At 43.0% G+C, this 14,920-nt stretch overlaps 1 protein-coding gene across 1 annotated transcript in view; it reads right to left on the bottom strand.

Moving 5' to 3' along the window:
• Asb7 (ankyrin repeat and SOCS box containing 7) overlaps nt 1-14,920 on the bottom strand; it is a 45,902-nt gene that overhangs the window by 24,997 nt on the left and 5,985 nt on the right. The window contains exons 3-4 of the mRNA XM_052761215.1: nt 13,138-13,252; nt 10,498-10,759 (exon numbers count right to left, since the gene is read on the bottom strand). Of these exons, the coding sequence (XP_052617175.1) occupies nt 10,498-10,708 (211 nt within the window). The 5' untranslated portion in view covers nt 10,709-10,759; nt 13,138-13,252. The remainder of the gene's footprint in view (nt 1-10,497; nt 10,760-13,137; nt 13,253-14,920) is intronic.

Below are 14,920 nucleotides of genomic sequence, written 5' to 3'. Positions count from 1 at the left end.
ACTCTGATTAACATTTCCCTAACTGCTAGGGACAATCAACACTTTTGATTTCTTCCATTTTTTTCTTCCTTTGAGAACTCCAAGCCTCAGGCACATTTTTCAAATAGGCTTGATGTTTTTTTTTAAATTTTGTGAGTTCTTTGTATATTCTGGATATAATCCTCTGTCAGATGTATAGCCGGCAAAGATTCTTTCCCATTCTGCAGGCTTCCTATTCACCTGGTTGACTGTTTCTTCATTTTTGTTTGTTTTGTTTTTCAAGACAGGGTTTCTCAGGGTAACAGCCCTGGCTGTCCTGAAACTCACTCTGTAGACCAGGCTGGCCTCAAACTCACAGAGATCTGCCTCACCTCACAAGTGCTTGTGGCACTGTGTCCAGCCAGCCGACTGTTTCTTTAGCTGTGCAGAACTTTTTAGTTTTATAAAATCTTGCATGTCAATTGTTGGCCTTTGTTCTTAGACAAATGGAATGCTATTCAGAAAACCCTTTCTTATACCTGTATCATGTAGGGTACTATGTTTTCTTCTAGCTAGTTTAGTGTTTAGATCTTTGATTCACCTGGAGCTAGATTTTGTGTAGGATGATAGATATAGGTCTAATTTAACCTTTCTGCATATGGACACCCCGTTTCCTCAACATCATTTCTCCTGTTTTTGACATCTTTGTCAAATATTAAATGGCTGAAGTTACATATACTAATCACAGAGGTCTTTGATTTTATTCCATCGGTTTCCATGTCTGTTTTTGTGCCATTATCACACTGTTTTTATTACTATGGCTCTGTAATATAATCTTAAGATCTGGGATGATAATCGACTGCGCATTTTTCTGGACTGTTTAGGCTATATAATTCCATATAAATTTTAGGGTAGTTTTTTTCTATTTCTGCAAAGAATGAAATGGGGATTTTCATTGGGATTGCATTGAATCTGAAAAGCTTTTTTGTAAAAGGCATTTTTACAATATTAGTTTTACTAATAAATGAACTTGGAAATTCTTTCAATTTTCTAGTCTTTCTATCTCTTCAGAGCTTTACAGCTTTCATTGTTAGAGGCTTTTCACTTCCTTGGTTAGGTTTATTCCTAGATGTCTTATTTTCTTTCAGACTATTGTGAATGGAAGTGTATCCATGATCTCTTTATGTTTATTATTGGTATATGGAAAAGCTATTAATTTGTGTAACTGATTCTGTATTCTGCTACATTGCTGAATTTATTCACCATTTCTAGAAATTTTCTGGTAGAATTTTTTAGGATCTCTAATATGTAGTATCATGTCATCTGCAAATAGGGATACTTTGACTCTCTATTTCCTTCTCTTGCATAATTGCTCCAGCTAGGACTTCACACATAATGTTGAAAAGGAGTGAGGATGGGGGCACCCATGTCTTATTCTTGACTTCACTGGGATTGCTTCAAGCTTTTCTTCATTTAGGATGTTGTTTGCTGTGGGTTTCTCGTATACAGATTTATTATGTTGAGGTGTGTTCCCTCTAGCCCTACATTCTATAGGACTTTCATCAAAAAAGCATGTTGGATTTTGCCAAAAGCATTTCTGTATCTATTGAGATGATCATGTGATTTTTAAGTTCATTTATGTAGTTCATCATGTTTATTAACCTGGCTCATGCTGAGCCATCCTTGCATTCCAGCATAAAGCCAACTTGGTCATGGAGAATAACATTTGCTGTGTGTCTGTATTCTGTTTTCAAGTATTTTATTGAGTTTTAATGAGACTATGCTCATCAGGGATATGGGTCTGGAGTTGTTTTTGTTGTATCTTTACCTGGCTTTAGCATTAGAGTGATACTGGTTCATAGGAGGAGTTTGGGAGTGCTCCTCTATTTTTGGAATATTTCAAGAAGGACTGGCTGTAGATCTTCTTTGAATGTCTGGTAGAATTCTGCGGTGAATACATCTGGCCCTGGATTTGTTTGTTTGTTTGTTTTAAGCTGGCAGGCTTTTTATTACTATTACAATCTCATTTGTTATAGGTGTCTTCTTGGTTTAATTTTGGTGGTTTGGTTGAAATCTAAAAATCAATCCATTTCTTTTAGATTTTCCATTATTTTCTCAAAGAACCAACTCTTAGATAAGCTGATTCTTTACACTTTTTTTTTTTTTTTGGCTTCCATTTCACTGATTTCTCCTCTGATTTCTATTATTTCTTGATGTTGACTGAGTTTGGATTCGGTTTATTCTTGTTTTCCCAGATTTTTGAGCTGCATCATTAAGTCATTTATTTGTACCCAGATGATTTTGATTTAGGCACACAGAACCATAAGTTTCCCTGCAGGGTTGCTTTGAATGTGCCCAGAAACTTTGCTGTGCTGTGTTTTTGTTTTCATTTAGTTGCAGATACTTTGTGTTTTTCTTGATTTCTTCTTTGACACTTTCATCATCCAGTAATAAGTGGTTTAATCTCCATGAGTTTATGCATTTGTTAGAGACTTGTTTGCTGTCAGTCTTACTGCATTTTGATCAGATAGAATACAAGGATTTTGATCAGATAGGATTCAATCTTTTTGAATTTGTAAAGAATTGTGAGCTTCTTGTATCCATATGGGTGTGTCTTCTTTAGTTTGGAGACATTTTCTTTGATGAGATTGTTGAAGGTTTTCTCCCTCGCCTATGCCTATAATTCAAAGGCTTGTTTTTTTCATGGTGCCCCATCTCCTGTATGCTCCTTTTCTGGTATTTTGTTTGTTTGAATTTGTCATACTCCTTGCATATTCTGTCTAGATCCTCTACTCTATCTCCCAGTCCTGATACTGTATCATCTGCTTGTTTCACTCGACTTGCAGGCTTTCCTTAGGGTTTTCTTGTTGAGTTGTTTGGGTTATTCAATTCTATCATCATTTCGGCCTGAGTCCTCCTCAGTGTTTCTAACTCCTTACTGAATTCTGTCCTCCAGTCCTGGATTGTACTCATCATTCCATCAGCTTTATGTTTGTGCTTTCCTGGGTATCATTCAGGTATTTATTTTCCTAAAGTTCTTCCTCCTTGATTTCAGTGTGCTGTTTGTAGCTTTTAAAAATCTTTGAATTCTTTAATGAAGCTTATGAATGTTCTTTTAAATTCTGTGTCCTGATGTTCATCTAGGTGATTCTCATTAGCAAACACTTCGATAGGACCAGTTGGCTGAGGAGAGAAGATACTGGCCTGATCTTCCATTGTTGATGTTTTGTGATGAGATCTGGGCATATAAACTTGAGAGTTTGATGGACAGAGCAGGTTAGGGAAGAAGAGCAGATGTACAGGCAGGTTGGGTCTAGAGGCTGGAAATGGATTGAGTGGACAGAAGGGACTGGGGTGGTATTCAAGATGTACCTCCTGGTCCAGCCTGGAGTGTGGGGGTAGATCTGGCTGGGTGGAAAGGCTGGATGTGGTGTGGGCCTTGGATTGGGGGTTAGGTAGGTAAGGTCCTGAAGAAGACTAGAGATTGGTTATGGCACAGACAGGGGTGGCCAGACTAGGCTGGGCACTGGATATAGGACCCAGGCTAGATCTGACAAGTTGGGGATGTAGCATGGGTGGGAAGGGTCAGGGAGACTTACCAAGCTAGGCTCTGGAGAAGGTTGGGTGGAGAGGTTCCATTTTTCCTTTATTTCATTCCTACTTTCACTCTGGGTTTAAGTCTAGCAGCTTAAAAACTATTTTAATATAACCTCCTTCCCCTGTGCTATGATATCAGACACAGAAACACAGACACACAGACACACACGCATACTAAAGCCGAATAGTAGCTCTAAACATTTTTGTTTTATGCCATTGCCAATGATGAAATAAGAAACAACAAACAAACAAACAAACAAAAAGACAAATGAGAGAAAGAAGCGTGGCATTTTTATGTAGAAAATATTTCCTGTTTTTAAGACTCTACCCTTGTAATAAATTAATAAACCTTAGTTATTATACAACCAAGTTTAAGCTAACAGGTTTACTGGGCAAAGGCATCTACCACTTTGAAGGTCCTAATATACACTATCAAGTTCCTTTCCGAAAGTGTTTCCATAAATTCCACATCATTTGCTTATTTTTACTACGCCTGGGACTATCACAAACCCTTTCGTTTCTACAGAGCTGCAAACAGCTCTTCCCACTGCACCCTGTGTGTCTAATGCTACCTTCTCTCACTTATTTCCATGTGTCTACCCACAGGACGCTGCCTGCTCTCCTGAGGGGACCTGGCCTCTGTAAGAGACTCTTAATCCAAGAGCTTGCTACCTTCTTGGGAAGACTACCCCATTTTTATTGATTATTATTGTTGCTATGCACACACCCCAGCCACATGTGGGGGGTCAGAGGACAACTCTGTGGAGTCACTTCTCTACCTACACGTTTACATGGGTTCTGAGGGCTGAACTTGGGTTGACAGCTTGCATGGCAAGTGTCTTTACTGCTGGGCTATCTCACTGGCCCAACTTCCAGAATTTGTACAGAGGTATGATGATATAGAGCCATTTGTGTTGAAAATGTCAAGTTTTTAGACACCTGAAAACTCGAAGTTTTCATTATTTTGAAGCAGTATGTAAGGCAACAAAATATCCCTTACTCATGCAGTGCCACTCAGCACGTGTGGCTACTAAGCACTTAGTTCTAAAACTAAGGATTCAATCTGTCTAGTTTCACTGAAATGCAACAGCCTCTCACACCACAGATAGCACAGGCTTAGTTAAAGTAGAGAGTGGGGGCCATGTGCCCGCACCCCACTTTTGTGTTACACAACTCAAACACAGCTTTGATGCTGTTTATGCAAACTTGGATCTCTCTCATGGCAGTAGCACAGCTGTTTCCCAGCAGGCTTCTTCCCGGGGTTACGTCACTCCCCTTGACTCTTGGTCTGGAGCTTGCTAGCTCTGTGTGATCATTCATTGGTTGGCATTACCACGTGGCTGTGTGGACGTGATAGGTAGAACTGTATTTTGTCATTGTATCCCTTCATGTGTGAATGTCTAAATAAACAATTTCTGGCTATGTAAGTGGCTTAGATTTCTGTCTTCTTTCTCATCTTCCATCTGGCTGCCCCTTTCTCCTAGTAAGTGGCGACAGTTCTCCCTTATTCTTAACCAAAAACTGCAGTTGCTTTTGAGTTTTCTCACTGCGTAGCCCACCTGCCCTTCTTGCCTTAGGTCTTAGGCCTTTCTGATAAGCTCAGAAACTGTAACCAGAGACCTTCCTACAGCCCTGTCCACTTCTCCTGGCCCTCCCTAGCAAGCCTCTGATGGCTCCCCAACATCCCTAAACTGGTGAGCATGCTCCAATCAGACTCAACTCTTTCAGTCCTTAAAATCACACATGCTCCTTTCCTTCAACCCCCCATGGTTGGTGTCTCACACATGTAGACTGTTCCACTCCACCAAGTTTCCAGCCTTTCCTGCTTCACACCTTTCAAGAAACCCACCCAAGCCCTGCATTCTGGAGAGATCCTGGACTCTCACACCTCACACAGAGAGGGGCCTTGTTATACACGGCACGTCACTCTCTTGGAAATGCCTCGCTTCTTTTCTAGGCAATCCAGAACCCGTGTAGACAATGGTTGGGAGTCTAGCTCCACTGTCATCAAGGTAGAAGACTGGGGTATCTGAATTGCTTTTGCTTCTGTGCCTTATTTTCCAATGGGGAAGCTAAAAGCATCACCCTCTTAGGAACTTGAAGTACATCCTCAGTCACCAGGGAACATTGCTACCAACCCATCCAGCTGCTGGGCTGGGAAACACCAGACAGTTAACACTGCAGCTGTGCCCAAAGCAGGGCCTGCATAGGCTAGGTGCTCAGCAGCATTTTCTGAATATGAGTGAGTGCTTTCTCAGGAGCCAAACGGCCACCTCATCTACCTCAGAGCTCTGTCCCTCCCCCAGAGTCAGCAGAGAAGGGAGTGGCGTGCAGAGCGGGAAGGAGTGCAGAGGGCCAAGTGGACTGCCTTGCTCCTTCCAAGTCCTTCCCCTCACTCCTCTATCTGATGATTCTGGAAGAACAGCTGTCATGACTTTAGGCAGCTTCTGACCCTGACCCAATGATGGTCCCATCTTTTTAAACTTTTTTTCAAGATCAGTTTTCCCTCACAAGGTTAGGAACCAATCATTTTGGATTACCGATGTCTGCTCTCTTTCTCATGGGGAACACACATGTCTGTGGTTCCGCCTTCAGGCACCTTCAGGTGAACTAAAGCTACAGACATTGAACAGGAAGTTAAAGCCCTTCAGCATGCTTACGACTGGGGCAGCAACAACGTCCAGGGGACAGTATCCCACGGAGAGAGAGAGAGCATCATCCAGGGCCCAGCGGCAGCATGGAACGGGCAAAAATGAAGTTCTCACCTAACCTAGTCTACTGGAAGGAGGTGGTAGCCCTGAGAAGTGCTCGTTAGACTTAAAAGGGAAGCGGGTACATGCAAAGGAAAGGAGACAATGGTGGGGGAGCTTTGTAATGACTCTGTGACTACGCCTCCGAGCTCAGAGACCCCCAGAAGGTGGAGGGGCTGCTGCACAGAGCTGCAGCTGCAGCGTTCAGAGGATCTGCTGCTGTGCTGAGCACATGACGGACTGAGAAGATTTTGTGCAGATAAGAAGCCCCTAAACTGCATTTAATTTCCACTTCTACTTAGAAGTGTCTCATTATTTGGAGACTGGGTTGGGACAGGGCAATATAATGTGGAGGTGAAGGAAATCGATCCACAGTCCTGATGAGGAAAGAGGTTTCCCTGCCGAGGGGTGGCACAGTGGCTTCATGAAAAGAAGTGAAGAAAAGAGACAGTTAATCAGAGAGGAAAAATTCAGAAGATCAAGCAACTGATCACATCACAGGTGAGGACAAAGGTACCTGCCACAGTCTGCAGCCTTCCTGCACGGCACTCCTAGGCTGAAGGGCCATTTACAGATGTGCTGGGGCATTACATGGAGGATGTGCATGTGTATCGAAGCCTCCTGCATGACCATGGCCAAGGGGGTCAGGGGTGGGGGGTTATGAGTTTCCTTCTTAACTAAACTTTTCAAACTTGTTTATAATTTGCAGTGAGGGGGGTGAGGGGGTGCATTCTCCAAATCTCTTTTGACTGTAGCAATGTTCTCATAAAACAATACAAACAGCATCACCCTGGTCCTGAGCACCAAATAAGAACTCAGAAGTAGAAGCACAAATGTTAAACCTCTGTATGGGACCCAGCAGTGTGTAGTCATGAGGAAAGAAGGGAAGTTTAGGCAACCTTTGTGGGGGAGAGCAGTGATACTACACCAACAAGTCTCTTCTCATGCACGAATGCCAATTCTGGGCAGACTGGGGATCCAAGTGCCACAAAATCTTGAGAAGAAAATGCAGGGCAATAATGACCCTGCAGGGTGAAGTATTTACTAACCAGGAACCAAGAGACTCAAGCCACGCAAAGGCAAAACAGAATGTGTCCAGTTTATAGTGAGGGCAACAGGAACGTGGAATCACTCAAGCTGGGAGAAGGTTTCCACCTGGAACTGACAAAGGAGGGCACCTGAACAAGCCAAAAGTGAGGATGAGCCGAACGAGCTCAGTCTTGTCAGTTTGATACTCGTATGCCATCTTGGGAGGGGGCAAGCATGTCACACAAGGAAGAGCCAGCCATCTGGCAATATGCTGCTGGGCAAAGTGGAGACTGGCCACTGTCACACCCAGGCAGGGAGGGCATAGGCAACTGCAGGCTCTTTGGAGGACAATGTGTCAGCATTCATAAAATACTGTTTGACTTGGCAAGTACTTCTAGGAATTAAGAATAAAAAACTCTGACAAAGGTTTAAAAAAAAAAAAAAAGTCAAGGATGTTTCCTGCAATACTGGCCCTAGCAGAAAAATTCAAACCATCTCAAATGTCCCACAACTGGAGTTAAGTGTCAATCAATCATATCCAAACAGTGGAATCTGAGGCTGAACTGGGCACTGACAGGGAACCACCATGACAAAGCTGTTCTGTGACAAAAGTCAAGATAGTCAAGACAGCATTAAAAAGAGAAGCGGGCTAGAAGGAAGAGGCTGGGAGCCGCTGGGCTCGGTGCACAGGCTATTTCTTCAGCGGCAGCAGAAGCCAGTGAAGGCCATGGCTTCGGAGGGGAGTCTGGTAGTCAAGAGCAGTTAGTGGCCACCTCCCTGCACAGTCCAGAGAACACTAATCTGGGTTTTTTTTTTGTTTGTTTGTTTGTTTTTTGGTTTTTCGAGACAGGGTTTCTCTGTGTAGCTTTGCGCCTTTCCTGGAACTCACTTGGTAGTCCAGGCTGGCCTTGAACTCACAGAGATCCTCCTGGCTCTGCCTCCCGAGTGCTGGGATTAAAGGCGTGCGCCACCACCGCCCGGCGTAATCTGGGTTTTAAACAGGTGTACTATGTACTATCTTCTCAAAGTCTGCTGAGAAAATGTCATGCTTTCTAAACAAACTAAAAGGAACAAAGTTGAGAGTATAACCCAATGGTAGTATATTTATACGAATGAATACTATACTGAAGACAGCAGGGTAAGCCTGAATGTATTACTAACAGAATCACTGTAGTAGGAACAATTACTTTAGAAATTAATTGTGGTGCTGGACATCCAACTCTACAAATGCACTAAATTGCAATACACTGTGCAGTGTGAGTTCATGAACTGCAGTTTGTCATACACACACAAACACACACTCACACTCAAACACACACACATGCATATGCACATACATACTTTTCTTTTTGTGCAGTGTTAAGACTTGAACTCTAGGCTTCGGATATACTAGATACACACTCCACCACATAGCCACCCTCGGCCCTGTAAATTGTCATCCGAGAGGTGGAGGAGAGAGAGATGTTTAGGAGCTGCAGCCCACAAGTTAAATCCGACTCATCATTAGCTTTTCCTTTTAACCCTCATTACTCATTGACTTAAAGAAAAAGTCCAGTTGGAGCACAGCCACAGCTATGACATGTTTTCCATGTCATATCACATCCACACATTACAACAGCAGACCTCAGAGAGTTAAGAAAGAAAAATGTTCCATGAAGTTAAGTAAAAAACAACTGTCGCGGGGCACTAAGTCAGTATGCTGTTTAGTTTAAAAACTACATGAACCACAATTTCTACAAGTGTGTTAAGAAGTAGCTAGAGGGCTAAGCACCCAGAGTCACTCATGCCAGGGACACTTCTGAGTAGTGGCAGGCAGGAGCTGGGCAGGTCAAGCAGGGTTTGGCTCCTGTGTGTAGTGTGTCTGAGGATGCACTTTGTTTTAAGGAAAGAGTATCCATGCATTAATTGACTATCTGAACTTATTCTGTATTAAGTAAACATGACAGAGCTGGAAGGCACAGGACTAGGTAAAATAAGCAAATATGAGTTATGATCTTAGTCTTAATTTTACCAAGTACGGGCAGAATTCGTTCTGATCCTCTTTGTCCAGGCATTCCACTTACACCCCCCTTCATTGACTGCAGAACTGATTCTGTAAATTAGAAGGTGGAATGACATGGAAGATGGCCATGAGTGGGCACAGGCCCGTGAGCTTCTGGACTCTGTCCACAGTCGATGAGCTGGGGCATATAATTCCTATTGCGGACCACTGGGACACAAGATTACTCCGTGACTTGGATTTAGCCTTCCCTGGAGTCAGTCTAGGCTCGCAGCCTTAGCACTTGTACAGTCACTAATTCATATGGCCTGAGTGAGGGCTGTGGAACTTGTAACCTTTTCTGTACTTCAGAAGGCAAACAAGCCTGGCCAGTCTTTTAACTAGTACCCATCCCATAGTATACTCTTGGAAGGAAACAAAGCACTGCTGGTGGCCTGGAAGAGCCCAGACAAGCTGTCTTACACCCTAATATATAGACAGTGTAGACACAAATGATATCTATAAACGGACACACACCCTTCTGCCTCCTAGCGTCAGGGTAAGAATGAAGTTGAAATTCACTGGAGAGAGTCAAGTGAGGGGATTGGTTTCCAAGCCTCATAGAAACGGCCAGTTTTCTGAAGCAGACCTATCATGGCAAATGCAGTCACTGACTATGTGTGTCTACAAAAGCCCTCAGAAAAGCAGCCGTCTTCTGGTGTCCCTAACCCCCTGTAAGTTCTGGAAAAGGCAAGAGCTCCAAGGGAACAAGAGGAAAGGGAGGTACATTCACAGTCTAAGGCACGGGGAGGCTGAGATGTTTAACAGGACCCGTGCTAGGTTCCTCTGCTTGAGCAATTTCCACAAGGGGGAACCTGGGCAACTCCCAGTAGTAGAAGCCACTTCTGCTTCTGAAACCCACGTGGCTACCACTCCAATAAAGGCTCTGAGTTGAAAACCTGGGATAGCTTGCCTCCCTGTAGAAATCACACACACCAGGGGGAAGCCCACTCAGTAACCTGGTTTGAAACAAAACTCAGTGTTTAGTTCACAAAAATCTTTGCAAAGAGGAAAAACAAGATACTGAACATTAATGCAAGTGAAGCCTTAAAAACCGCTTGTAAGCATGCACGAGTGATACTGTCAACACCATCGCAAGTTTCTCCTTGCAACTAGTAAACTCACCTCCATGTTCTAGAAACACCCGAACACATCTCTCCTTTCCTCTTGCTGCAGAGAAATGGAGCAAGGTCCAGCCGTTGGCATCCCGGCCGTTTGGGGAATAGCCTTGCTCCAACATCTTCCGTACTGTGTGAACATCCCCGGCGGCTACTGCAGCCTGAATCTGCAATTCTTCCTGGAGCTCAGGGTTCCTCCGACAGTGGTGGTGTAACATCCTAGCAGAGTCCACTTTTCACCAACCAGTCATTAGGTCAAAGGAGTCAGCCTTTCGGGGAAGGTAGAACAGGTGACATTTAGAATATGTGACTCTTCACACTGTGCCCACTGACCACCACAGAACTGTTCACTTCCTAAATCAGTACAGTAATTAACGGCAGTTCCATACTACTGGCTAATATGCATCTCCTCAGACCAAAACTTTCAATAGTTGCATTAAGGTCACAAATTAATTAAAAGAGAAAGCCAGACAGAAATCCCTGAATTAACAGAAAAAATCTCTTCTGCATCCTTTTGAAAACTTGAAACTGCATTTGACCATCATGGCTCTATGTGAGGCAAAATGAGAGGTGGCATCCAAAAATTAAGACGGCAGGACCAGAGGGGCCAGAGTGGTATTGGTCTTGGAAAGTCTGATTTCTATGATGCACCATCCAGATTTAAGTCACAAACTACTCAGATTCTATCACACGTCAGAGAAAACAGCCCATAATTTATGAAGACTAAAGCCCATGATGAGGAAAAAGAAAGGCCACCTGTAGGCTGAGTGTCTGAAGTAGTCCAACGGTATCTTATTGTTAATGCAGTTAACAAAGCTTGGGGGAAGCAGGCTGAGCGAACTAAGCTAGAGTAAAATAGATTAGATTTACGTACACGCTCATATGTATGTGTGTATACGTATGCACGCGTGTGCGTCTCTTTTTCTTGGTTTTCCCATCTCAGGCTCTTTGAACATGATGCTCTGTCTCCTCTTTTGCTGTCACATTCTTCTGAAACATTTTTTCTAATTTCTGTACCAGAAGTTTTACTTTATAAACACTCAAAGATAAATGGTCTGTTGGTTAACTACAAGATAAAATGACTGGAGTGAACATTAGCGCTGAGGGTCCCACAGCCTCTGCAGAGCTCACCCATGCACACAGGGTAGACATGTTACTTCTCATGTGGGGGTACAGGCCTGTCTGTGTGCTTCCAACCATCGGAATACCACACAGACACCTAGACTGACAAGCTCCTGGGAAGACATTCCAACTGGGCTGATTTGAAAGAAGCAATTAGCCTAACCTCCTGGTTACTAACGTCCATTTCTCTAAGTAAATTTGCTTGGATGAAAAAAACATGTGATAAAGCCCTTTGAAAATATTCTGTTCTCATATGTAGGTTAGACATCTCAGGATAATTTTGCTACTGATAGTTTCTCTTGTAAAATTTCTCATCACAGACTATACACAGGTAAAGTAACCTAGTTTGGTAGAACCAACACAGGTTAAGAACACAAACATCTGATGTGCTTTTACACATAAAAGTGACATCATTACAGTCTCAGCAATATCACTAAGTGACGTAATTTAAAAATATCAAGCTATTACCTCAAATAGCTGTTTCCTCAGAGAAAATTGGGAAATGGGAAATTTCTTGATAATTTGTTCTCTTAATAAGGAAGTTTCCTTTTTTTCTTCACTTAATTACTTCCTTGAAATTCAGTCTCTTGGCTTAGAAATTTAACATAAAAAAATACCTTTCAGAATAGATTTCATATTAGTTTCAGTGCTATAAGAGACAATACCGAAATTCATCAGAATAGGTTAATGGAAGCTCTTACTGTCTACTCAGACCATCATCTTTAACAGAATGCTTTTGAAATTGTTTTTACTTTACTATTGTTTTTGAGTCAGTCTCATTGAGCTCAGGTTGTCCTCCCAACTTGTAGCCTAGGCTAGCCCTGAGCTCTTGATCCTCCTGAGTGTTGAGATTGCAGGTGTGTGCCACCACATTGGCTCTGAGTGAGTTCTGTGGGTACATGTGTGTGGTACATGTTCATACGCACACACTTAGGGTGTCTTCTCTACAGTTCTCCACCTTATTTTTTGAGACAGGGTCCACCACCGAACCTTGACCCCACCATTTCTGCTAGCCTGGCTGGCTATGTAGCCGCCATGATCCTCCTTGTCTCTGCACTCTGGTGCTGGGGTTACAAGTGTGCATTTCCATGCTCGGCTTTTACGTGAGTAAATGGGGATCCACACTTTGGTCTTCACTCTTGTACTTAAGCACTTTACCCACTAAGCCCTTTCCCCAGCTCCCAAAGAGCGTTTTTAAATAGGAGATTATCTTGGCACTTGAAAGAGGTCTGCTATGTAGGAAAAAGACTGAAACAAATAAACTGAGGTTTTTCTTTCCGTGTCTGCTGCACTGTGGATACATTAGTTTATTCTTTAAGTCACAATTTTACTCGTTCATTTCTGCTCAACTCTATTCTATTCATGCTAGAGCCTGACCCTAGAGCCGTAAGCCTCTAAGTACATACTCTATCACTGAAGCTGCAGCCTCAACCAACCCACTAGCAGTGTTCAAGGGGGAAAGTAACAGTTAGATGGTGTTCTCCTCAAAACAGTATAGGAGACTGCTGGCCCTGAGTCACCTCACCTTACAGAAGAATGACTCTTCTCTAGGAACACAGGTTGTCTAATGACCATCGTGTACAAGCAGCATCGTGGGGAAGGGGTTCCCAGTGTGTCCAGGCCTCAGAGCAATTCTTCACCTAAAGACAAATCAAATAACAATCACGGGGAGTTTCCTAAACTAGTGAAGAACCACAGCTACCTGTACATTCTACTTTTTGACGACTTTGTTTCAGGAGTTTATAACAAGTCAACAGAACTCAGAGAAGGTTTGGGAGAAAATGATCTTGCTGCTTACAACAATCTCCAAGAAGCAATCAAGTATGATTTATTTTTGGCATTCTGTCCCCTTCTCCCCCGACCCCCCAGCTGCTTGAAAAAGAGTAAATAAGGAAAATAACAAATCACACATTTGGAATCTGGATACAAGCTGAGGGTCTTATCTTTTCTACTGAGAATGTATCTTCAGGCCTGCTTCTTTTCAATTACTTTTTAAGGACACCATCAGTCACCTGCTCTTTTTAAACAGGACTAAAAGGAAAAATGTGTGCATTCAATACAGCAGCTGCCCAGGGCCAAATGTAAACCATGATAAGTAAAAGGAGATTATGCCTTTGAATGGTGGCTCTTCACAGGCCTTAAAGGCATCCAGTCAATAACATTTACGTGCATACAACAAGCTACTTAAAACATTTAACTAGCCAGGGTTTTTGCTAGCTTCTTCATATGAATTCTTTTAAAAAAACAAAACAATAAAAACCCAACCTCTTTCTCTCTACATAATTAAAAGACTCTTTCTCTTTTCCCACTGAATCCCAGTTCTGTGCATTCCATTCAGGTTAAGGACATCAGACTCCCCACAACATCGCAAGGAGACCACTCTAGGAATTAGCCTATTGGGAGACCTGCCACCCCTTCTGGTGTGTGTGGGGGGGTACTGCTGAGCCTTTATCACTTAAACTTTCAGACAAGGAGAGGGACAGGCCATCTGCCAACCTGACATGTGAGGGGAGAGTGGCGGTTGTTTTTGTTCTCTTCATGTTTTATTTGTCCTTGCCTGAAGTCTTTCAGGACAGATAAATGTTTCATGCACACGGAACTAAAATCTGAGTGCAACCTGTGCCTATTATTTCCAAATAAATGAAGTAGACATGGTCAGAACAACTCCTTCAAAGCAAAGTATAAATACCACAGAACAAGCCTTGCAGAAATGGACGAAGACTGAGGCAGGAAGTCTCCAGGGTGAGCCTGGAGCATCTTACAGTGCCTGAAGGCAATGAAGTGCTCAAAGAAAGCCACAGGAAAGCCACCCCAGGATCAGGGCTCTCAACAAGCAGAGACCACTGATTACCTTTCACTCTGATGGCATCTACATGTCAAGAAGCTTACCCAGCACTAAGCCACCAGGGTCCAGTGGATTGTTACAACCATGGCTGAGGTCACACAGATAATCCTGGTTAAAATCAAGGTGGAGGACAAAACCGGCAGGCAAGGAGGTGGGAGGGACAGGAGAGGTGGGCAGGGAGAGCAGACAGAAGGCAATATATACAGGTATGAAACTGCCAAAGAACAAACTTAATTTCTAAAAATGAAAACCAAAAAGGATAAATGTTATCAAACACCCTATTTCCAAGTATATCTTCAGTATTCTGTCTCCCTAGAGACACAAAAATGTCCCAACATGCTTCAAGCCTTTACGAGTCCTTGCAGATTCTCACTGGCCTCCAAATGCCCATCACCACTTTCACAGAGACAGTTGGGTATGACAGAGAGGAAACATGGGAGGTAGGTATGGAAGAAAGCATGAA

Source organism: Peromyscus californicus, unplaced genomic scaffold (genome assembly GCF_007827085.1).
Source record: "Peromyscus californicus insignis strain IS unplaced genomic scaffold, ASM782708v3 Scaffold_4__1_contigs__length_199733344, whole genome shotgun sequence".
In the NCBI taxonomy this organism is placed as follows: domain Eukaryota; kingdom Metazoa; phylum Chordata; class Mammalia; order Rodentia; family Cricetidae; genus Peromyscus; species Peromyscus californicus.
This window is presented reverse-complemented; position numbering and strand designations above follow the sequence as displayed.